The 26,065-nt window shown below is 36.5% G+C and overlaps 1 protein-coding gene across 1 annotated transcript in view; it reads right to left on the bottom strand.

The window, feature by feature from the left end:
* Positions 1–26,065, bottom strand: part of SLC5A8 (solute carrier family 5 member 8) — a 70,700-nt gene that overhangs the window by 16,100 nt on the left and 28,535 nt on the right. The window contains exons 8-10 of the mRNA XM_036123352.2: positions 24,087–24,175; positions 23,103–23,215; positions 19,328–19,395 (exon numbers count right to left, since the gene is read on the bottom strand). Of these exons, the coding sequence (XP_035979245.1) occupies positions 19,328–19,395; positions 23,103–23,215; positions 24,087–24,175 (270 nt within the window). The remainder of the gene's footprint in view (positions 1–19,327; positions 19,396–23,102; positions 23,216–24,086; positions 24,176–26,065) is intronic.

Genomic DNA, 26,065 nt, shown 5'->3' on the forward strand with positions numbered 1-26,065 from the left:
AGAATGTAATCCTAGGGAGTCATTTCATAACTTCTCTTGAACCAAAGCCCAATAGGAAGGAAGACAGACTTCACTGCAAAATGTGAAATAAGTCACATGGCCCATGAAGCAGGCTATGATGGTGTGACTTGTGAGCCAGTTTTGGAGGCACAAAGAATACATCCCAAAAAAGGTCTGTCTCAGGAAATAATACTTTGGTTAGAAATGAAGCAAGGAAGAACTGGCTTGGAGTTATGATGACCCTACTAGAACACCTCAATGTATATACTCAGGCCAGAGTTGATATATGAAAAAAAGGGGACTCAATCACAATAATAGTTATAAGCAATAATGCAGACTATGGAGAAAAGCACATTCAGAGGAGTTTTATTGATTTGGCTTAGATGTGCTAGATAAGCTTAGAGCTTCTGGACATCATTCATTCATTCATATAATCAGGATGAGATCAAACTATTTTACCAACTGGTATGCCACAAGCAAGCAAACCAGAATGGACCCAAGCTTTAGATCTAAAGCAGGAGTTTGGAGGACCTGCTTTGCTCAGCATTGACCTTCAACTTTCTGGATCATGGGGAGGTCCAGGGGTCCCAGATAGCCATGACAAAACTGCTTCAGTAATTAAGACATGCTTGAAATAAATGAAAAAATAGGTCTTAGAAAAAAATAGAAGGTCTCAGCAAAAATATAGCAGATATAAAGAACCAAATGGAAATTTTTAGAACTGAAAAATACTAACTGAAATAAAAATCTCAATAGATGGGCTCAACCGCAGAATGGAGGAGAAAGAGGAAAGAATTAGTGAACTGGAAGATAGGCCAATAGAAATTACCCAATCTGAACAACAGAGAGAATATTGACTTTAAAAAAATGAAAGGAGTTTCCAGGGTCTGTGCAAGTATAACAAAAAATCTAACATTCATGTCATCAGAGTCCTAGAGGAGAAAAAGGGTGAGGCTAAAAAGTACTCAAAGAAATAATGTATGAACTTCCCAAATTTTACAAGAAATATAAACCTACAGATTCAAAAGCCAAGCAAACTCCAAATAGGACAAACCCAAAGAAATACATGCCAAGACACATTGAAATAAATTTCTGAAAACTAACAACAAAGAAAAAATTTTAAAAGTAGTCAGAGAAAAATGATACCTTGCCTGCACGGGAAAATAATTACAGTGGCAGCAAAATTTTCATCAGAAATAATGGGGGCCAGAAGAAAGTGGCACATACTTTTCAAGAGCTGGATAAAAAGAACTGCTGACTCAGAATCCTATACCCAGCAAAAATATCTTTAGGAATAAAGGGGAAATCAATACATTCTCAGATGAAGGGAAACGAAGAGAATTTTTTGCCAGCAGACCTATCCTAAAAGAATGGCTAAAGAAAGTTTCTAAACAGAACAGAAATGATAAAAAGAAGGAACCCTGGAACATTAGGAAGGAAGGAAAAATACAATAAGTGAAGATATGGCTAAATATAATAGGCTTTCCTTCTCCTCTTGAGTTTTCTAAGTTATATTTGATTGTTGAAACAAAAGTGATAACACTGCTTAATGTAATTCAAAATGTATGTAGAGTAAATATTTGACAACTGTATTAAAAACTGGGTAAACAGACATAAAGGGAGGTAAGGGTTCTATACTGTACTCTAACTGGTAAAATGACAAAACAAGTAGATTATGTTATGTTTATATAACGTAATACCTAAAGCAACAATTGAAAATGCTATTCTAAGAGGCAAACTCAAAACAATACAGATAAATAAAATGGATTCTAAAAAATGTTCATGTATCCTACAGAAAGGTGGGGGGGGAAGAAAATAGAAAGAACAAACATAAAATAAAAAATGGCAGACTTACACCCTAACATACCCATAATTACAGTAAGTGTAGAAGATGTTCTAATACATCAATAAAAAGACAGAAATTGGCAGATATATTTAAAAACATGGCCCAATCATATACTGATTGCAAAAAACTCATTCAAAATATAATGATTAGGCAAGTTCAAAGTAAAAGGATGAAAAAAGGTGTATCATGCAACCATTAGTCAAAGGAAAGTAGGAGTAACTACATTAATATCAGATAAGTTAGACTTTAGATAAATAAAATTATCAGAGAGAAACATTATATAATGACAAAAGAATTAGTTCACCAAGACATAGAAATCGTAAATATATATGCATCAAATGGGAACTTCAAAATACATGAAACAAAAACTGATAGAACTAAAAGGAAAATAGACAAATACACAATTATAGTTGAGAATTCACCACTCCACTCTCACCAATTGATAAAAACAACTAAACAGAAAATCAGAAGATATAGAAGAACTCAATGACACCATCAATGAACAGGATCTAATTAATACTTCTAGAACACTACACCTAACACCTAAGAATACACATTCTTTTTAAGTGCCCATGGAACATGTACCAAAATGCCATATCCTGGGCTGTAACATAGACCTCAACAGATTTAAAGAATTAAAATCATACAGAGTGTGCTCTTTGACCACATTGGAATGAAACTATAAATCAATAGCAGAAAAATAACAGAAAAATTTCTAAACACTTGGAAACTAAGTAACATACTTTTAAATAATTCATGGGTCAAAAGGACATCTCAAAGGAAATTTAAAAATACAAAATATGATAAGTTGTGGGACACAGCTAAATTAATGCTGACAGGGAAATTTTTAGCAATTAGTGCACACACTATAAAAGAGGAAAAGTCTCAAATCAATAATCTAAGGTCTCATATCAAGAACAGCAAAATAAACCCAAAGCAAACAGAAGAAAAGAATAAAGATAAGAACAAAAGGCAATAATTGTAAATAGAAAAACAATACAGAATATCAGTGAAATGAGAAGACAGTTTTTCAAAACTGTCAAAATATCAATGAAGTTGACAAACCTCAAGCAAGACTGAAAGAAAAAAAGATAAAATTACCAATATTAGGAATAAAACAGGCAATAACACTACAGGACCCTGCAGACACCAAATGTATAAGGGAATACTATCAACAACTCCACACACACAAATTTTACAACTTAGATGAAATGAACCAATTTCTTGAAAATACAAACTATCATAATTCACTCAATATGAAATAGATAATTTGAATAGCCCTATAACTTATGGAAATTTAATTTTTAATTTTAAAACTTCCAAAAAAGGAATACCCAGGCCCAGATGGTTTCACTAGAGTATACTACCAAACATTTAAATCATTTACATCAATTTTATACACGCTCTTTAAGAAAACAGAGAATAATTCTTCCCACTTTATTTTATGAAGCTACAATGACTGTGATACCAAAACCAGACAAAGCTATTACAAAAAAAAAAAAGAACTACGGATCAATATTTCTCATAATGTAAAAATCCTTTATCTAAAACTAATGATGTAAAGAATGGGGATTAACATAACAATAAAAAAATTTTTTTAAAAATCCTTAACAAAATATTAACAAATAGAATTCAGAAATATATCAAAATAACTACACACCACGACCAAGTGAAGTTTATTCCAGGAATTCAAGGCTGGTTAAGCATTTGAAAATCAATCATGTAACTGATTATGTCAAAGGACTAAAGAAGACATCATATTACCATATCAATCAATGCAGAAAAAGCACTTGACAAAATTCAACATTCATCCATAATAAAAACTCTCAGAAAGATAGAAAATAGGGAAATAGGGGATTTCCTCAACTTTGTAAAGGGCATCTACTAAAATCTTACAGCTAACATTATATCTAAGAGTGAAAACCTAAATTCTTTCCTCATCCAGACTGGGGAACAAGGAAAGGGTATCTATTCTTACTACTCTTATTAAACATGATGTGGAAGTTGAAGCCAGTGCAATAAAGAAATAAAAGCTATACACACAGATTGGAAAAGAAGAAATAAAACTGTTCCTATTTGAAGATGACGTGATTGTGTAGAAAATCCCAAGAACTAATAAGTAAATTCAGCAAGGTCTCAGGATACAATACAAATATACAAAAATCAACTGTGTTTCTACATATTAACAAACACATGGACACCAACATTAAAAGTACAATATCATTCATAATCACTTAAAAAATTAGATACTGGGATAAGGAGGGAGATGGTGGCAGGGTAGGAGGAATCTAGGCTCCCCTTGTCCCATGAATACAACTAGATAACTATCAAGTCATCGTACATACCCCAGAAATTGACTTTAAGACTGGCAGAACAAACTCCACAACTAAAGGTAGAGAAGAGGCCACATGGCAGAAAGTAGGAAGTGTGGAGACATAGTTTGGGAGAGAAACAGATTGTGGCCACTGTGGTAGGGAGAGAGCTGTGGTCCCAGGCAAGGGTAAGAGACAGACTGGCACACAGGGGAGTGCACAGGGAAGATGATTCCCAACAGCAATTGGCTTGGAAAGTGAGAGGGGCTGAATTTCATGAGTTCTTGCAACCAGCAGGGCTTAAAGCCTGGAGTTTTAATGGTCAGTGGGCTTGGCTCGGGAGAGCCCAGGGGCATTGGGGCTCCTCTTGGAGAGAAAGCAGGGCAAATAGCCTGTGGACATACAGCATGGAAACAACAATCTGAAGAGTGCCTGGGGCACATAGTGGGGAGGTTATTTGCTCTTCTTGGAGCATGTCCCAGAGAGGCAGCATTCATGGAGAGACCCCTCCAGGAACAAAGATAACTGGCCTTCACTGCCCCTCAGCATAAGCACAGGGCCACCTGTGGGAACCAGTACAGTGCTGACACTCACTACCCAACTTGCTTACACCAAGACCCATCCACTCCAGTGGAACTGCCCATCTCAGTCATGCTTGCCTCAGTCCCAGCACAGTGGGCCCTCTCCCCCAGAAGACTGGCCCAAACCCCTGCTCACACCATGTCTCCCTATCCACGAATTCTGCAGGGCTTCAGTTCTGGCAGCTGTGGCAACAGGACTCATTTCATAAGCAGACCAGAGTACACCTAGTTAAAATTCCCCACATTCAGGTCGGGAAACAAATACTGCTCACAGTAGGCAAAGAGAGCCTCCGCAGACAATTGGCCTGAAGGATAAAGTGGCCAGGACACAATAGCAGAGTGCATGCAACACAGAGAAGCAGGCAGAGAGACTTAGACAAAAGAGAGGATAGAGGCATTTGTCCCAAATGAAAGAAAAGGACAAGGCCACAGCTAGAGATTTAAATGAAACAGATACAAGTAACATGTCTGATAGAGAATTTAAAGTAATGATCATAAAAATACTTGCTAGACTTGAGAAAAGGCTGGAAGGCACCAGTGAGACCATTAACATGGAGATAAGAATAATATAGCAGAGATAAAGGACCCAATAAACAAAATCAGAAACATGCTGAAGGAATGAACAGTAGGCTGCAAGAAACACAGGAACAAATCAATGACCTAGAATACAGAGTAATGAAAAGTAATCAAGCTGAACAAAAGAGAGAGAAAAGGCTTATGAAAAATGACAACAGACTTAGAGAACTCAGTGACTCCATCAAACACAGTAACATTTATATTATAGGAATCCCAGAACAAAAAGAGAAAAGAAGGCAGAAAATTTATTTGAAGAAATAACAGCTGAAAACTTTCCTAATCTGGGGAAGGAAACAGATATCTAGATCCCAGAGGCACAGAGAACCCCCAACAAAATCAACAAAAGCAGATCCACACCAAGACATATTGTAATTAAAATGGTAAAATATAAAGAAAAAAATCTTAAAAGCGGCAAGACAAAAGGCAACAGTTACATACAAGGGAAACCCCATAAGGCTATCAGCAGATTTTTCAGCAGAAACTGTCCATGTCAGAAAGGACTAGCATGGTATATATTTAAAATGCTGAATGGGAAAAATTTGAAGTCAAGAATATTCTACCCAGCAAGGCTATCATTCAGAATAGAAGTAGAGATAAAGAGTTTCTCAGACAAACAAAAACTAAAGGAGTTCATGATCCTTAAACCAGCCCTGTGAGAAATACTAAAGGGGACTCTATGAGTAGAAAGGAAAGACTAAAAGTAACGTATGAAGGTAGGAAACACAAAAACAGTAAAAATGAATATTTCTATAAAATATCAGTGAAGGAATTCACAAAATAAAGGATGTAAAATATGACAACATATACCTAAAACGTGGGAAGGAGAGGAGTAAAGAATAGGTTCAAACTTAAACAACCACCGACTTAATATAGACTGCTATATGCAGAAGATATTATATACAAACCTAATGGTAACCACAAATCAAAAACCACTAATAAATATGCAAAGAATAAAGAGAAAGAAATCCAAATTTATCACTAAAGAAAACCAGCAAACCATGAAAGAAAGACAAGAAAGGATCAGAGAAAATCTTTAGGAACAACCACAAAGGAACAACCACAAATAAAATGGCAATAAGTACATATCCATCAATAATTACTGTGAGGGGTGCCTGGATGGCTCAATTGGTTAAGCATCTGCCTTCGGCTCAGGTCATAATCCCAGGGTCCTAGAATCAAGCCCTGCGTTGGTCTCCCTGCTCAGTGGGGGGGTCTGCTTCTCCCTTGCCTTTTGCCCTCCTCTCTGCTTGTGTTCTCTCTCTCTCAAATAATTAAATAAAATCTTTTAAAAGAATAATTACTGTGAATGTAAATGGACAAAATGCTCCAATCAAAATGCAAGGTGACATAATAGATAAAAAAAACAAGACCCATCTATATGCTTCCTACAAGAGACTCACTTTAGACCTAAACACACCTGCAAATTGAAAGTGAGAGGGTAGAGAAACAATTATCATGCAACTGGACATCAAAAGAAAGCTGGAGAGGCAATACTTATATCAGACAAACTAGACTTTAAAAAAAGATTCTAGGACACCTGGGTGACTCAGTAGGTTAAGCGTCTGACTCTTGATTCCAGCTCAGGTCATGATCTCAGGTTTGTGAGACTGAGCCCCATATCAGGCTCCATGCTTAGCACAGAGTCTGCTTGAGATTCTCTTCCTCTCCCTCTGCCCCTCCCCCTTCAAATAAATAAATTAATTAAATCTTTAAAAATAAAAATAAAAAAAAGATTCTAAAAAGAGACAAAGAAGGACACTATATAATAATAAAGGGGATAATCCAACAAGGAGATATAACAATTGTAAATATTTATGCATCCAATATGGAAGTGCCCAAATACATAAAGCATTTAATAACAAACATAAAGGCACTAATTGATAGTAATACACTAATATTAGGGTATGTTAACACCCCACTTACATCAATGGACAAATAATCTAAACAGAAAATCAACAAGTAAACAATGGCTTTGAATGACACACTACAGGTGGATTTAACAGATATATTCAAATCATTCCATTGCCAAAAGCAGGATACACATTCTTTTCAAGTGCACATGGAACATTCTCCAGAATAGGTCACATATTAAGCTACAAAACAAACCTCAACAAATTAAAAAAGATCTAACTCATACCATGCATCTTTTCTGACCACAATGCTATGAAACCAGAAGTTAACCACAAGAAAAAAATCTGTAAGAATACAAATACATGGAGGTTAAATAACATGCTACTAAACAATGAATGGGTCAACTAGGGAGCAAAAGAAGAAATTAAAAAGTACATGGAAACAAATGAAAATGAAAACACAATGTTCAAAATCTTTGGGATGCAGAAAAAATGGTTCTAAGAGGGAAATTTATAGCAATGCAGGCCTACCTCAAGAAACAAGAAAAGTCTTAAATAAACAACCTAAACTTACACCTAAAGGAGCTAGAAAAAAGAATAACAAAGCCTAAAACCAGCAGAAGGAAGGAAATAATAAGGATCAGAGCAGAAATAAATGATAGAGAAACTAAAAACATAGTAGGACAGATCAATAAAACCAGGAGCTGATTTTGAAAAAATTAATAAAATTGATAAGCCTCCAGCCAGACTTATTAAGAAAAAAAAGAAAGGATTCAAATAAATAAAATTACAAATGAGAGAGGAGAAATAACAACCAACACCACAGAAATACAAATAATTATAAGAGAATATTATGAAAAACAACAAATTGGACATCCTAGAAGAAATAAATTCCTAGAAACATATAACCTATGAAAACTGAAACAGGAGGAAATAGAAAATCTGAACAGACCAATTACCAGCAAAGAAATTGAATCAGTAATCAAATAACTCCCAATAAACAGACGTCCAGGACCAGATGGCTTCATAGGTGAATTTTACCAAACATTTAAAGAAGAATTAACACCTACTCTTCTCAAACTATTCCAGAAAATAGAAAAGGAAGGAAATTTCCAAATTCACTCTATGAGGCCAGCATTACCCTGATACCAAAACCAGATAAAGACACCACAGAAAAAGAGTACAGGCCAATATATTTGATGAACATAGATGTAAAAATATTTTTAAAAAAATACTAGTAAACTGAGTCCAACAATACATTAAAAAAATCATTTATCACAATCAAGTGGGATTTATTATTGGGTTGTAAGGGTGGTTCAATATTCGCAAATCAATCAATGTGATGCATCACATCAATAAGAGAAAGAATAAGAACTAAATACATTTCATTCATTTCAATTGATCATTTCAATAGATGCAGAAAAAGCATTTCACAAAGTACAACATCCATTCATGATAAAAAAAAAAAAACAACACAACTCTGAACGAAGTAGGTTTAGAGGGAACATACCTCAACAAAATAAAGGCCATATACAAAAATCCCACAGCTAACATCATACTTCATGGGGAAAAGCTCAGCTTTTCCCTTAAGGTCAAGAACAAGACAAGGATGTCTCACCACTTTTTTTTTTTTAAAGATTTTATTTATTTATTTTAGAGAAAGAGAGAGAGAGTGCACAAGTGGGGGGGAGAGGGAGAGAGAGAATCCCAAGCAGACACTGTGCTGAGCATGGAGCCCGACATGGGGCTTGATCCCACGACCCTGAGATCATGACCTGAACTAAAGTCAAGAGTCAAATGTTCAACTGACTGAGCCACCCAGGTGCCCCCACTTTGACCACTTTTATTCAATATAGTTATGGAAATCCTAGCCACAGCAACCAGACAACAAAAAGAAATAAAAGGCACCCAAATCAGTAAGGAAGAAGTAAAATTTTCATTATTTGCAGATGCCATGACACTATATATATAAACCTGAAAGACTCCACCAAAAAAAAAAAAAAAAAATGCTAGAACTGATAAACAAATTCAGTAAAGTCACAGGATACAAAACCAATCTACAGAATGTATTGCATTTCTATACACCAGTAATGAAGCAGCATAAAGAGAAATTAAGACAACAATCTCATTTACAGTTACACCAAAAATAATGAAATAGCTAGGAATAAACTTAACCAAGGAGGTGAAAGACCTGTGCTCTGAAAACTATAAAACACTGATGAAAGAAATTGAAGATGACACAAAGAAATGGAAAGATATTCCATGCTCATGGATTAGAAGAACAAATATTGTTAAAATGTCTATACTACCCAATCTACACATTTAATGCAATCCCTATCAAAATACCAACAACATTTTTCACAGAACTAGAACAAACAATCCTAAAATTTATATGGAACAACAAAAGACCCCAAATAGCCAAAGCAAGCTTGAAAAAGAAAAGCAAAGCTGGGGGCTTCACAATTCCAGAGTTCAAGTTGTATTACAAAGCTGTAGTAATCAAAACAGTATGGTACTGACACAAAAATAGACGTTTAGATCAATGAAACACAATAGAAAATGCAGAAGTAAACCCACAATTATATAGTCAGTCAATTTTTGACAAAGCAGGAAAGACTATCTACTAGGAAAAAGACAGTCTCTTCAACAAATGGTGTTGGGAAAACAGGACAGCAACTTGCAGAAGAATGAAACTGGACCACTTTCTTACATGATACACAAAAATAAACTCAAAATTGATTAAAGTCCTAAATGTGAGAGCTTAAACCATAAAAATCTTAGAAGAAAGCACAGGCAGTAAGTTCTCTGACATGGGCTGTAGCAACTTTTTCTAGGTAGGTCCCCTGAGGCAAGGGAAACAAAAGCAAAAATAAACTATTGGGACTACATCAAAATAAAAAGCTTCTGCACAGTGAAGAAAACAATCCACAAAACTAAAAGGCAACCTACTCAATGGGAGAAGACTTTTGCAAATGACAGATCTGATAAAGGGTTAGTATCTAAAATATTTAAAGAACTTATAAAAGTCAACACCAGAAAAAAAAAAAAACTAATAAAAAATGGGCAGAAGACATGAACAGACACTTCTCCAAAGAAGACATCAGCCAACAGACACATGAAAAGATGCTCATCATCACTTTTCATCAGGGAAATGCAAACCAGAACTACAATGAGATATCACCTCATAACAATCAGAATGGCTAAAATCAACACAAGAAACAATAGGTGTTGGTGAGGATGTGAAGAAAAAGGACCATTGTGCACTGTTGGTGGGAAAGCAAACTGGTGCCACCCTTGATGGTAATACATATTTGGAAACTGTATGGAGATTCTTCAAAAAGTTAAAAATAGAACTATCCTATGATCCAGTAATTGCACTACTGGGTATTTACCCAAAGAACACAAAAACACAAATTCACAGGGATATATTCATCCCTATGTTTATAGCAGCACTATTTACAATAGCCAAGATATAGAAACAGCCCAAGTGTCCACTGATTGGAGATTATATATATATATTAGCCAGCCATAAAAAAGAAAAAAGAATGAAATCTTGCCATTATTAATGACGTGGCTAGAGCTAGAGAATATAATGCTATGAAAAATAAGTCAGAGAAAGACAAATATCATATGATTTCACTCATGTGGAATTTAAGAAACAGAACAAAGAAGCAAAGAAAAAAAGAAAGAAAGAGAGACAAACCAAGAAACAGACTCTTAACTATAGAGAACAAACTGATGGTTACTAGTGGGGAGGTATGGATGGGGGGATGGATTAAATAGGTGATGGGGATTAAGGAGTACACTTGTCATGATGAGTACAATACCAGGTAATGTATGGCATTGTTGAATCACTATCACTATATTGTATACTTGAAACTAATACATGACTGTATGTTAACTAACTGGAATTAAAATTAATACTTTAAAAAAATTATGGGGCACCTGGGTGGCTCACAGTTGGTTAAGCAGCCAACTCATGATTTTGGCTCAGGTCATGATCTGATGAGTCATGGGACTGAGTCCCACTTTGGGCTCCGCACTCAGTGGGGATCTGCTTGAGATTTTCTGCCTCTGCCCCTCCCCCCAATTAAGCTCACTCTCTCTCTCAAATAAATGTCTTTAAAAAAACTTAAAACAAATTTTTAATTATAAGGTATAAATCTCACCAAATATACACAGAACTTGTATTCTGAAAATTACACAATGGTTATGAGAAAAATTAGAGATCTAAATAAATGAAGAGATATACTATATTCATGGATTCAAAGAGTCAACATAGTAAAGATGTCATTTCTCCCCAAATTGATATATAGGTTTAGTGCAATTCTATCAAAATTAAGCATCATTTTTTTTAGATATACAGAAGATTATTCTAAACTTTATATGGAAAGGCAAAGGAGCTAGAATAGCTAAAACAATTTTGAAAAATAAGAATAAAGTGGAAGGAATTAGTTTACCTGAGAGGGGAGAAGCAAGATGGCAGAGGAGTAGGAGACCCAAATTTCATCTGGTCCCAGGAATTCAACTAGAAAGTGATCAAACCATTCTGAACACCTACAAACTCAACAGGAGATCGAAGAAAAGAATAGCAGCAACTCTCTGAACAGAAAAGCGACCACTTTCTGGAAGGTAGGACGTGCAGAGAAGTGAATCTGAGGCGATATTTGGGAAGATGGATGGCAGGGGAGGGGGCCTCCATCAGCTGCTGCCAGCAAGTGATAGAGCAGCAGAGCACAAAATCGGAACTTTTAGAAGTCTGCTCCATTGAGGGATGTCACTCCAGTGGCTAAGCGGGGGGTGGAACACTTGCTGGGACAGTGTGGTCTCAGGACCCTTGGGGTCACAGAAAGACCGGGGGTGCCTGAGTGTGGCAGAGCTCCCAGGTATCGGAGCAGGGAAGCCGGCTGCAGAGATGGAGCCAAGGAGTGGGCTCTCGGCTCAGGGTTGCCATAAACCATGATCTGCGGCACAGTCGGGCCACTGCTCTTCCAGCAGGGACCCAACAAGCAACAGATCCTAGGAGACTCCCCGTCGTCCCCCGGGAGGAGTGGCGTGGGAGTGCACTGCAGGGATCTGCTGGGTTTGGAGACTCCACACGGGGTTGTGAGCCAGAGACAGAAATGCTTGGTCACAGGCCGGGTGAGCACGGAGTGGGGCCGGAGACCGGGGAGATGGGAGTGATTGACTGCTTTTCTCTGGGGGCTCACTGAGGAATGGGGCCCCGAGTTCTCAGCTCCTCCGGGGCGGAGATTGGGAGGCCGCCATTTTCACTCTTGGCCTCCAAAGCTGTAGGGAAAGCTTGCAGGGAACAAGAGCTCCCGAGAGCAAACCCGAGCAGATTACTTAGCCCGGACGGGCAAGGGCGGGGCAATTCTGCCTCCGGCAAAGACATTTGGGAACCACGGCAACAGGCCCCTCCCCCAGAAGATCAGCAAGAACAGCCAGCCAAGACCAAGTTTACCAATCAATGAGAACACCAGAACTCCAGAGCTAGGGGAATACTGCATATAGAATCCATGGCTTTTTTCCCATGATTCTTTAGTCTTTCAAAGTTTTTTTTTTACCTTTTTTTTTTTTTGAAATTTTCTTTTTCCCTTTTTCAACCAACATCTTATCAATCCCATTTTTAAAAAATCTTTTTATTTTTCATTTTTAGAGTCATATTCTATCCCTTCATAGTAGTTAACCTTATTTTTGGTATATATATATAAGTTCTTCTCTCTTTAAAATTTTGGGATACAGTTTCTTCTAACAGACCAAAATATACCCTAAATCTCTAGTGTATGGCTTTGTTCTAGTCTCCTGCCTGATCACATTCTCTCCCCCGCCTTTTTTTTTAAATCCTCTTCTTTCTTTTTTCAACCAACTTCTTATCTTATCAATTCCTTTTATAAAATCTTTTATAATTTTCATCTTTACAGTCATATTCCATCCCTTCATCATATTACCCCTAATTTTTGTACATATATGTTTTTCTTTCTTTAAAATTTTGAAAGGCACTTTCTTCTAACGGACCAAAATACTCCCAAAATCTAGTGTGTGGCACTGATCTATTCACCAGCCTGATCATATTTGATCATATTCTGTTGTTTTGTTTTGTTTTGTTTTGTTTGTTTTTATCTTTTTCTTTTTCTTTTTTTTTTCTTTCCCTTTCTTTTCCCCCGGTTTCAGGTCTCTTCTGATTTGTTTAGTGTATATTTTTCTGGAGTCATTGTTACCCTGTTAGCATTTTGTCCTCTCATTCATCTATTCTACTCTGGACAAAATGACAAGATGGAAAAAAATCACCTCAAAAAAAAGAACAAGAGGCAGTACCGACTGCCAGGGACCTAATTGATATGGACATTAGTAAGATGTCGGAACTAGAGCTCAGAATGATGATTTTAAAGATACTAGCTGGGCTTGAAAAAAGCAGGGAGGATATTAGAGAAACCCTTTCTGGAGAAATAAAAGAACTAAAATCTATCCAGCTTTCACTGCTAGGATAAATGAGGCAGAAGAGAGAATTAGTGATACAGAAGATGAAATGATGGAAAATAAAGAAGCTGAGAAAAAGATAAACAACTACTGGATCACAAGGGCAGAATTTGAGAGATAAGTGATACCATAAGATGAAACAATATTAGAATAATTGGGATCCCAGAAGAAGAAGAAAGAGAGAGAGGGGTAGAAGGTATATTGGAGCAAATTATAGCAGAGAACTTCCCTAATTTGGGGAAGGAAACAGGCATCAAAATCCAGGAGGCACAGAGAACCTCCCTCAAAATCAATAAAAATAGGTCAACACCCTGACATCTAATAGTAAAACTTACGAGACTCAGAGACAAAGAGAAAATCCTGAAAGCAGCTCAGGATAAGAGGTCTGTAACCTACAATGGTAGAAACATTAGATTGGCAACAGACCTATCCACAGAGACCTGGCAGGCCAGAAAGGACTGGCATGATATATTCAGAGCAGTAAATGAGAAAAATATGCAGCCAAAAATACTATATCCAGCTAGGCTGTCATTGAAAATAAGAGAGATAAAAAGCTTCCAGGACAAACAAAAACTAAACGAATTTGCAAACATGAAACCATCCCTACAAGAAATATTGAAAGGGGTCCTCTAAGCAAAGAGAGAGCCTAAAAGTAACAGAGACCAGAAAGGAACACAGACAAAATACAGTAACAGTCACCTTACAGGCAATACAATGGCACTAAATTCATATCTTTCAATAGTTACCCTGAATGTAAATGGGCTAAATGCCCCAATCAAAAGACACAGGGTATCAGATTGGATTAAAAAAACAAGACGCATTGATATGCTGTCTGCAAGAGACTCATTTTAGACCCAAAGACACCCCCAGATTGAAAGTGAGGGGATGGAAAACCATGTACCATGTTAATGGACACCAAAAGAAAGCTGGGGTGGCAATCCTTATATCAGACAAATTAGATTTTAAACCAAAGACTGTAATAAGAGATGAGGAAGGACACTACATCATACTTAAAGGGTCTATCCAACAAGAAGATCTAACAATTGTAAATATCTATGCCCCTAACATGGGAGCAGCCAATTATATAAGCCAATTAATAACAAAAGCAAAGAAACACATTGACAACAATACAATAATAGTGGGGGACTTTAACACTCCCCCTCACCACTGAAATGGACAGATCATCTAAGCAAAAGATCAACAAGGAAATAAAGACTTTAAATGGCACACTGGACCAAATGGACTTCACAGATATATTCAGAACATTCCATCCCAAAGCAACAGAATACCCATTCTTCTCTAGTGCCCATGGAACAGTCTCCAGAATAGTTCACATCCTAGGTCACAAATCAGGTCTCAACTGGTACCAAAAGATTGGGATCATTCCCTGCATATTTTCAGACCACAATGCTTTGAAACTAGAACTCAATCATAAGAGGAAAGTCGGAAAGAACTCAGATACATGGAGGCTAGAAAGCATCCTACTAAAGAATGAATGGGTCAACCAGGAAATTAAAGAAGAATTAAAAAAATTCATGGAAACACATGAAAATGAAAACACAACTGTTCAAAATCTTTGGGATGCAGCAAAGGCAGTCCTAAGAGGAAAGTATATAGCAATACAAGCCTTTCTCAAGAAACAAGAAAGGTCTCAAATACACAACCTAACCCTACACCTAAAGGAGCTGGAGGAAGAACAGCAGATAAAGCCTAAATCCAGGAGGGGAAGAGAAATAATAAAGATCAGAGCAGAAATCAATGAAATAGAAACCAAAAGAACAGTAGAACAGATCAACGAAACTAGGAGCTGGTTCTTTGAAAGAATTAACAAGATTGATAAACCCCTGGCCAGACTTATCAAAAAGAAAAGAGAAATGACTCAAATAAATAAAATCATGAATGAAAGAGGAGAGATCACAACCAGCACCAAAGAAAAACAAACAATTATAAGAACATATTATGAGCAACTATATGCCAGAAAATTAGATAATCTGGAAGAAATGGATGAATTCCTAGAGATATATCAACGACCAAAACTGAACCAGGAAGAAATAGAAAACCTGAACAGACCTATAACCACTAAAGAAATTGAAGCAATAATAAAAAATCTCCCAAAAACAAAAGCCCAGGGCCAGATGGCTTCCCAGGGGAATTCTACCAAACATTTAAAGAAGAATTAATACCTATTCTTCTGAGACTGTTCCAAAAAATACAAATGGAAGGAAAACTTCCAAACTCGTTTTATGAGGCCACCATTTCCTTGATCCCAAAACCAGACAAAGACCCCATCAAAAAGGAGAATTACAGGCCAATATCCTTGATGAACATGGATGCAAAAATTCTCACCAAAATACTAGCCAGTAGGATACAACAGTACATTAAAAGGATTATTCACCACTATCAAGTGGGATTTATCCCTGGGCTGCAAGGTTGGTTCAACAACTGCAAATCAATGTGATACAATACATTAATAAAAGAAAGAACAAGAACCATATGATCCTCTCAATAGATGCAGAAAAAGCATTTGACAAGGTACAGCATCCTTTCTTGCTCAAAACTCTTCAGAGTATAGGGATAGAAGGTATATACCTCAATATCATAAAAGCCATCTATGAAAAACCCACAGTGAATATCATTCTCAATGGGGAAAAATTGAGAGCTTTTCCCCTAAGGTCAGGAACACGGAGGCATGTCCACTATCACCACTGTTATTCAACATAGTATTAGAAGTCCTAGCCACAGCAATCGGACAACAAAAAGAAATAAAAGGCATCCAAATCGGCAAAGAAGAAGTCAAACTCTCACTCTTTGCAGATGATATGATACTTCATGTGGAAAACCCAAAAGATTCCACCCCAAAACTGCTGGAACTCATACAAGAATTCAGTAAAGTGGCAGGATATAAAATCAATGCACAGAAATCAGTGGCATTCCTATACACCAATAACAAGACAGAAGAAAGAGAAATTAAGGAGTTGATCCCATTTACAATTGCACCCCAAATCATAAGATACCTAGAAATAAATCTAACCAAAGAGGCAAAGAATCTGTACTCAGAAATGTATAAAATACTCATGAAAGAAATTGAGGAAGACACAAAGAAATGGAAAAACGTGCCATGCTCATGGATTGGAAGAACAAATATTGTGAAGATGTCAATGCTACCTAGAGCAATCTACACATTTAATGCAATCCCTATCAAAATACCATCCACTTTTTTCAAAGAAATGGAACAAATAATCCTAAAATTTGTATGGAACCAGAAAAGACCCCGAATAGCCAGAGGAATGTTGAAAAAGAAAAGCAAAGCTGGTGGCATCACAATTCCAGACTTCCAGCTCTATTACAAAACTGTCATCATCAAGACAGTATGGTACTGGCACAAAAACAGACACATAGATCAATGGAACAGAATAGAGAGCCCAGAAATGGACCCTCAACTCTATGGTCAACTCATCTTTGACAAAGCAGGAAAGAATGTCCAATGGAAAAAAGACAGTCTCTTCAACAAATGGTGTTGGGAAAATTGGACAGCCACATGCAGGAGAATGAAAGTGGACCATTTCCTTACACCACACACAAAAATAGACTCCAAATGGTTGAAAGACCTAAATGTGAGACAGGAATCCATCAAAATCCTAAAGGAGAACACAGGCAGCAACCTCTTCGACCTCAGCCGCAGCAACTTCTTCCTAGAAACATCGCCAAAGGCAAGGGAAGCAAGGGCAAAAATGAAGTATTGGGACTTCATCAAGATAAAAAGCTTTTGCATAGCGAAAGAAACAGTCAACAAAACCAAAAGATAACCGACAGAATGGGAGAAGATATTTGAAAATGACATATCAGATAAAGGGCTAGTATCCAAAATCTATAAAGAACTTTTTAAACTCAACACCCAAAGAACAAATGATTCAGTCAAGAAATGGGCAGAAGACAGGAACAGACATTTTTCCAAAGAAGACATCCAAATGGCCAACAGACACATGAGAGAGTGCTCAACATCACTCGGCATCAGGGAAATCCAAATCAAAACCTCAGTGAGATACCACCTCACACCAGTCAGAATGGCTAAAATTAACAAGTCAGGAAACGACAGATGTTGGCAGGGATGCAGAGAAAGGGGAACCCTCCTACACTGTTGGTGGGAATGCAAGCTGGTGCAGCCACTCTGGAAAACGGTATGGAGCTTCCCCAAAAAGTTGAAAATAGAGCTACCCTACGACCCAGCAATTGCACTACTGGGTATTTACCCCAAAGATAAAAATGTAGGGACCTGAAGGGGCACATGCACCCCGATGTTTATAGCAGCAATGTCCACAATAGCCAAACTATGGAAAGAGCCAAGATGTCCATCGACAGATGAATGGATAATGAAGATGTGGTATATATACACAATGGAATATTATGCAGCCATCAAAAATATGAAATCTTGCCATTTGCAATGACGTGGATGGAACTGGAGGGTATTATGCTGAGCGAAATAAGTCAATCAGAGAAAGACATGTATCATATGACCTCACTGATATGAGGAATTCTTAATCTCAGGAAACAAAGTGAGGGTTGCTGGAGTGGTGGGGTGTGGGAGGGATGGGGTGGCTGGATGATAGACATTGGGGAGGGTATGTGAGCGCTGTGAATTGTGTAAGACTGTTGAATCACAGACCTGTACCTCTGAAACAAATAATACCATATATGTTAAAAAAAAAAAAGAAGAAGAAGAAGAAGATAGCAGGAAGGGAAGAATGAAGGTGGGGAGATCGGAAGGGGAGACGAACCATGGACTCTGAGAAACAAACTGAGGGTTCTAGAGGGGAGGGGTGTGGGGGAATGGGTTAGCCTGGTGATGGGTATTAAAGAGGGCACGTTCTGCGTGGAGCACTGGGTGTTATATGCAAACGATGAATCATGGAACACTACATCAAAAACTAAGGATGTAATGTATGGTGATTAACATAAAATAATAAAAAAAATTAAAAAATAAAAAATAGACGGAATTAGTTTACCTGATTCTAGACTTATTATAAAGCTACAAAAATCATGACTATATATTACTGGCAGAGGGACAGACACATAGATTAATAGAACAGAAAAGAGAAACCAGAAATAAGCCCACACAAATATGCCTAACTGATTTTTTTTAAAGATTTTATTTATTTGAGAGAGAGAAAGCACATGTGCAAGTGGGGGAAGGAGCAGAGAGAGAGGAGCAAGCAGACTCTGTGCTCAGGGCAGAGCCTGGCAAGGGGCTCAATCCCATGACCCCAAGATCATGACCTGAGCTGAAATCAAGAGTCACACGCCGAACTGACTGAGCCACCCAGGCAGCCTAACGGATTTTTGATATAGGTGCAACTCAATGGAAGAAAGACAGCCTTTACAATTGTACATCTATAGAGAAAGGGGGGAAAAAAGAACATCAATCTAAATCTCACACCATTGAGGAAAATTAGGTAAAGGGTATATGGGATCTTTCTGTATTATTTCTCAAAATTGCATATAAATCTACAATTATATCAAAATAGAAAATTTAATTTAAAAATTTTTAAAGAATTTAGTCAACTCTGTTCCTTGATATGGCTATGTATAGATGGATAGAGAAGTCTGGAAGGACGGTCACATTAACATTTAAAAAAAGGACGAATTCAGTGTTTATGACTCAAACCCTGCAGAATCAGCTCTTACCTGCAGCAAAGCTCCCATTAGTGATGCCAGTGCAGCCATTCCAATGCACAGAGCTCCAAACAGCACACCTAGATGGATGATGTAGAAGCCATTGTAAAATTCAGACCCAGAGGATTAGAATTCTCAATAGAATAAGCTACCCACCTTTGATTCAAAGTAATTAATATGATTGTGGTGAAAAACGGCCACATACATCAGAGCCAGCCAAAAAAAGGGAAGGGGTGTTTTCCTACAGGATCAGCAGTGTGCAAAGGGGAAAGAAAACTCTGATATTGTGTCCTGGGATTAGTGACAACATTAGGTTATATAAGTAAAAAAATCCCTAGCATTAACCATAGGGATTTTAAGGCTAAGAACTATTGTGTCATTAATCTAATCCTCCATAAACATTTGTTTATAAAGGAAGGCTCAGGTCTCTGTTTTCAGTTTGCCAGAAACGGGACACAGTCCAGCTCTGCTCTGTATGACATGATGGGGGAGGGGAGTAATAAACTTCAGAAATTAGAGTCATCTGATTTGATGTATTCATTCCTCCTGGGAAGTTACAATCCACACCAAGGGGTGGTTTATGACCTTTAGCCCTTTTGTAATCTCCATCAACATCCCCAAGCCTTTCCTGTTAAATTACAAAGGAAGATAGTATCAAGTATGATATTACCCATTCTACAAATTGTTTTTCCAAACTTTATAGAAATTCTCAAGCCACCACAGCTGGTCAGATTACAAATTATAGAATTTTTTTTCTCTTTTGGCTTTCAGTACTTTCCAGATTTTCTCCAAATACATTTTTTTAATAATTCTTATGACTTGTTTGGTTAGTAATATTTTTTATTATGTTATGTTAATGACCATACATTACATCCTTAGTTTTTGAAGTAATGTCCCATGAGTCATTGTTTGCATATAACACCCAGTGCTCCATTCAGTACGTGCCCTCTTTAATACCCATCACCAGGCTAACCCGTCTCCCTACCCCCCTCCCCTCTAGAACCCTCAGTTTGTTTCTCAGAGTCCATAGTCTCTCATGGCTCGTCTCCCCCTCCGATTTCCCCCCTTCATTTCTCCAAATACATGTTTTACTTTTTAAACTATAGGAAAATTTACACACATGCCCCCAGATTTTTATTTTTGAAGATTTCCATTTAGCACAAATCACCTGAAATCAGTCAATATAATTTCCCACACATAAAAATCAAAACACAAAAAAAGGAATGATAAATTTGCTCATATAATTAGTGCATTCCTTATATCTATCTAATTTACACCAGCACTCACCCCTTTGTTAAGTATATTGGGTAAATAACCTTATTGCACCTGAATGGAAACCTTACACTAAATTTGTACATAGAGCTCATGTCGCAATGATTTTTTTTATGCCTCCAAATCCTAATGTAAATAGTATTTCCAACATATTTATCTTGAGTCTTCTCTATCTGATAGCTCATAAATGGTCACCACTGTGGGTTTTTGGTATTCAAAGTTGATGGAAACATATACAAATTATTTGCCATGTTCTTCTCTATGATGTCCTTACTGTACAGACCTCAAAATAATGACTTTATATAACCCTTCAAAGTAAATGAAAACCTCATCCACACTAGCAGAGTTAATTTGTTATTAATGATCATCAACATCCTTCCTTGAGCACCAGCTAGTGCTTCCTATTTTATATGTATTATCTCTAAACCTCATAGTACCTGCAAGATGAATATTTTTTGTAACATTTTTCATACAAAAAATTCAAGCTGTATTGGGTTATTGGGTTTGTTTGAGATTAGTAAACTGGTAAAGCAAGACTTGGTCTGTCTGGCTTCAAAAGCTTCTATTTAAAACCATATAGCTTCAATAATCCTATAATGAATCAATCTAAATACTCTTTAGGAAGAATTGTATCATTCTGAAATTATGCTCCAGGATTAAAATTGGGCACATAATAAGATGATGCAATGTTATTTAAATTCAAGGGACACTGAAGAATATAAATTAAGTATTTATTCCAGGCTATCATTAAGACAATTACATATAGAATTGTGGTTCAAAATAGAATATTATTCACTGTTTCTTTGACAGTCTAGTGTTACTGGGTTCAAGTTAAACACTCTTTTTCAAAAACAAGTTTGTTAGTCATTCATTCCAGAACACATATAACCAAAATGTCAAACACAAAGAATGAAGTACACTAGCCAGATTTCTTTGAGTCAGATTGTTATATTTGGGATATCTGGGAACTGGGGTCTTTAAACCTTTCCATTCACCTGATATTTAACCCCTAATAAGGTCCTACAATCTATCAATAGAAGTTGAACATTCCTTGTACAATTTAATTGACTATCTCCAGGGCAGTCTACGTGTACAGATAGAATAGACAATAAAGATGGGTCAAAAATCACAACACTCTGTTTCTTTATCTTCAATTCATACATACAGACTATGTATTCTATTTTTTGGCTTAGGCTTTTTTTTATTTAATTTTTTAAATTTAAATTCAATTAGCCAACATATAGTACATCATTAGTTTCAGATGTAGTGTTCAATAATTTATCAGTTGTGTGTAACACCCAGTGTTCTGTACTTTAAACTGACAGTGCCCTCTTATATAATAAAGAAGAAGTGCGGCTCTTGGCTCCAAACTAAGGGTATTTCTTAAAACTGTTGGCTAAAGTTTGAAAAGGAAAAGTGTTGAATTTTTTTCTGTGGCTAAGAATTTTAACATAGATTTGGGAAAGGAAGAAGTGAGAAAAGAAAGACAGCCAAATAAGGACCTCTGAAAAGATGTTCAACATCACTCATCATCAGGTAAACAAATCAAAACCACAATGAGATACCACCTCACACCTGTCAGAATGGCTAAAATCAACAACACAAGAAATAACAGGTGTTGGCAAGGATGCAGAGAAAGGAGAACCCTCCTGCACTGGTGGTGGGGATGCAAACTGGTGCAGCTACTGTGGAAAACAGTATGGAGATTCCTCAAGAAGCTGAAAATAGAGCTACCCTATGACCCAGCAATTGCACTTCTAGGTATTTACCCAAAGAATACAAAAATGCTGATTTGAAGGGATACATGCACCCCAATGTTTATAGCAGCATTGTCTATAATAGCTAAATTATGGAAACGGCCTAAGTGTTCATCAGCTGATGAATGGATAAAGAAGATGTGGTACATATATACAATGGAATATTACTCAGCCATAAAGAATGAAATCTTGTCATTTGTAATGACATGGATGGAGCTAGAGTATATAACGCTAAGTGAAATAAGTCAGTCAGAGAAAGGCAAATACTATATGATTTCACTTGTATGTGGAATTTAACAAACAAAACAAATAAGCATGGGGGAAGGAAAGAGAGAGGCAAACCAAGAAACAGACTCTTAACTATAGAGAACAAGCTTTTGGTTACCAGAAGAGAGGTTGGTAGAGGGATGCATGAAATAGGTGATGGCAATTAAGGAGTACACATGTTGTGATGAGCACCAGGTATTGTATGGTAGTGTTGAATCACTGAAACTAATATTACACTGTATGTTAATTAACTGGAATTTAAGTTAAAACTTAAAAAAAAAAAATAAGGACCCCTGAAAATTAATTGCTTGAAGTGTCTCTCAAATCTGGATTGCAAATATGGCATAACTGCATTTAGTCATAGGCATGCATATGTATATGTACATTTACACTTGAAGGTTCTTACTCTGTATCTTCCATGGAAAAGATTTCTGGTATTTCTAAAAATCATCTCCTGGAGGTAAAAAGGAATTGTGAAAATGGAAACTCACTCATTCCTTGGGAAATCCAAGAGAGAGACCTTTCTGAGAGCGATCTGAAGTGAGGTTTAATTAGATCTTCCACAGTTACTGCTGCTAAAGCATTAATACTGGAGGACACTGTGCTGTAAGAGAAAAATCAATCTTTTGATTTATAATATTTTAACTTTAATAATACTTTAAGTAGGAATAAGAAAGGGGGAAACAAACTGTCATTTCTGAAATATAACCAGATTTCTACTATATTTTAATGATCACAACATCCTCTTTCTGGAAGCTGTTATCATCCAAGAATGATTCAGGTAACATCCATAGGCTTAATAGTGAGAAAACAATTTTATGTTGCTTCCGCTTTGCAATAAATCCTCAGTGTCTATGGAAAGAATCTACACAGACTACATAGTACTACTATATAATGACTTCTTTGTGCATAGAAAGGACTGTCATAAATCCTCACAAACATATGCCATTAATATCAATAATATTAATTTCCTGGATCCTTACTAACATACACTGTACATGGTTATAATAAGAATTCCCTGGCACAAACACTGGAAGAAAGTGCAATGAATAAGTTGAAACACAGAACAAGATTCTTTGGACAGTGTATATTATTCAGCACATAATAGGAGATTTTAATTATAATTTTCCATTTGACCATGCTTTAGCTATACATACATTTTAAACCAAGACTATAGGCACCCATTTTTGATAATCAGTGAGAACTACCATCAACTGATCATTATTATGGTGACCCTACAGAGTATGTAATGATGTATTACAGTAGAGACCAAGTTAAAAGTGGAGACTGAGGATAATAGACTGATAGTCCACATGGATAAAAGTGAGACCAACAGAGAGGATACATGGAGTAGATTACCCACTTTGGGCCATTTGTGCTCATGTCCAGAATTCAGCTTTATCCCCAAAAATATCCAATAACAAAAGAAAGATCCCAACAGGGAAACCATGTATTGTTAGAGTCACAGTACATACCTTAATGTTCCACTGTAAGCACAGGCCACAAAAAGTCCAGGAAGTCCCGGAAAATCTTGCAGAATGTCCAGTACCAAATAAGGCATGAGCTGAAAAATTCCAAAATTGACTTCTGAGTGCTATTTGCTATCAAATAAAATTAATTAATGCCTCATTTATCTTGTGTTCTTTAAGAACTAAAGGAACCTATTCCATATAATTGAAATTTCCAAATATGAAAAATCAAACTCTTTTATTGCTAACACTTAAAAGAATAGCAGAGTAGTTAAGGATACAGGGTCTGGATTCAGACAGAAGTGGTTTTTGTTACTTCTCTAAAACTCAGTTCCCTCATCTGTAAAGTAGGGATAATAATACTAACCTCATAGACTTGCTATAAAAGTTAAATTACATCATCTATGTAAAGTTTTTAATATAGTACATGGAATATCGTAAATGCTTGATAAAAGGCAGCTGTTCTCATTCTTTGGAATAATAAATCAATTTAAAGGAAATATTTTACATACCTCTATGCTTACGTAATAAGAAGCATTCACTTAACTTTACTTGATGACTCAAAGTTCACCTCTAAGAACGTTAATCACTACCCAGGACTGAAAGTGTAATTATAGTTGCATATAGTATGAGACATAGTGACAAGTGGAGAGTAACCTTGGGAAGTTCCTGAAACTTGCTTCTTTTTAAAAAGTTCCTGATACCAACTTACCTTTTGATAAGTTACTTTTTAAAAAATAAATATTAAATAAGGATGGGAAGGTGTATTACTTCCATACTATCTCACGTGACAGTCTTTTGGCAAAACTGATTTTTAAATCAAAAGGGTCCTAAGAGGATAATTTTCTAGAAAAAGTCCCCTCACTTGCACTGAAACAGCCTCGAGTCCTTCTCCGATAGTATAGAGTGGATGTCATGTCCTCTCTTATCAGCCTCTTCTGATTTTATTTGACAATAGTTTGTTATGGGATGTTGAAGAACATCCTCCACTGTGGCAAGGATCTGTGTTGAGTTGTTTTAAGAATGTCTCCACTTTATCCAAAGCTTACTAATTTTTTATTCTCAGAAAGAGAGAATAGAACTTATCTCTATATGAAATCAAGTTCCAGTTTTCCCAAGGTATCTTAAAAGTGTAACTTCAAACAGTATTCCATACATAAGCAAAAGTCAAAGTTTCCATCGTTACTGTGATAACAAGATCTAAAATCCTCTACCATAACATCAACTTTCTCAAAAGTCTTTGGTGTGATATTTCATATTCTGAGTGGCCCCCTCAGGTATAGGTAGAACCAGCAAGGTGAGACTGATAGATAGAAAAATAGTAAAACTCTATCTAGACACTAATCTTGCTTCCCCAGGGTGAGCTCCAGCAGTGTTGCAGAAATATATCTTTGCTCTCCTTGGGTTAAGATTTTGACCTGACTTTCTACTACTGTGCCTTATGTGCACTGTATCCCTAGGGAAATGTTAATTGAATTAACTCCTCAATAATCAACATAATACCAGAATCATCCAATTAGGAGGAAACCTCTTTCTTTTTAAAAAATTTAGCACAGGCTCTCTAAAGGTGCATGCATGCAAGACACCACTGAATGCATTCTATGACAAGAAGTCTCAAGGATAGGAAGTTGTAGGTATTTTTTGTTGTTGTCTAGGGATCGGGGAAGATATATGAGAAACATTTTTAACATCCCTATTATCTTCATGATATAAACTATAGACAAAATATTCCTCACTAGAAAGAATATAAGGAAAGAGTGCCTCCATCTTCAGAGTAAACATGATTATTAGATTCTCTGAGCAAATAGGAAAGATCTATTTATTAACAGGAGGACACATGTGAATACAGGGTTGAGAGGCACAGCTCAAGGAGGTTCTCATTTTCTAACCCCACCAAGTTGCATTTTTTTCCAGGAGTATGTGATGCATTTATGTCAGCATAAATTTCAATCTATCTTCAATCTAAAGAGTACCCTGGACACTTA

Source organism: Halichoerus grypus, chromosome 6, assembly GCF_964656455.1.
Source record: "Halichoerus grypus chromosome 6, mHalGry1.hap1.1, whole genome shotgun sequence".
In the NCBI taxonomy this organism is placed as follows: Eukaryota; Metazoa; Chordata; class Mammalia; order Carnivora; family Phocidae; genus Halichoerus; species Halichoerus grypus.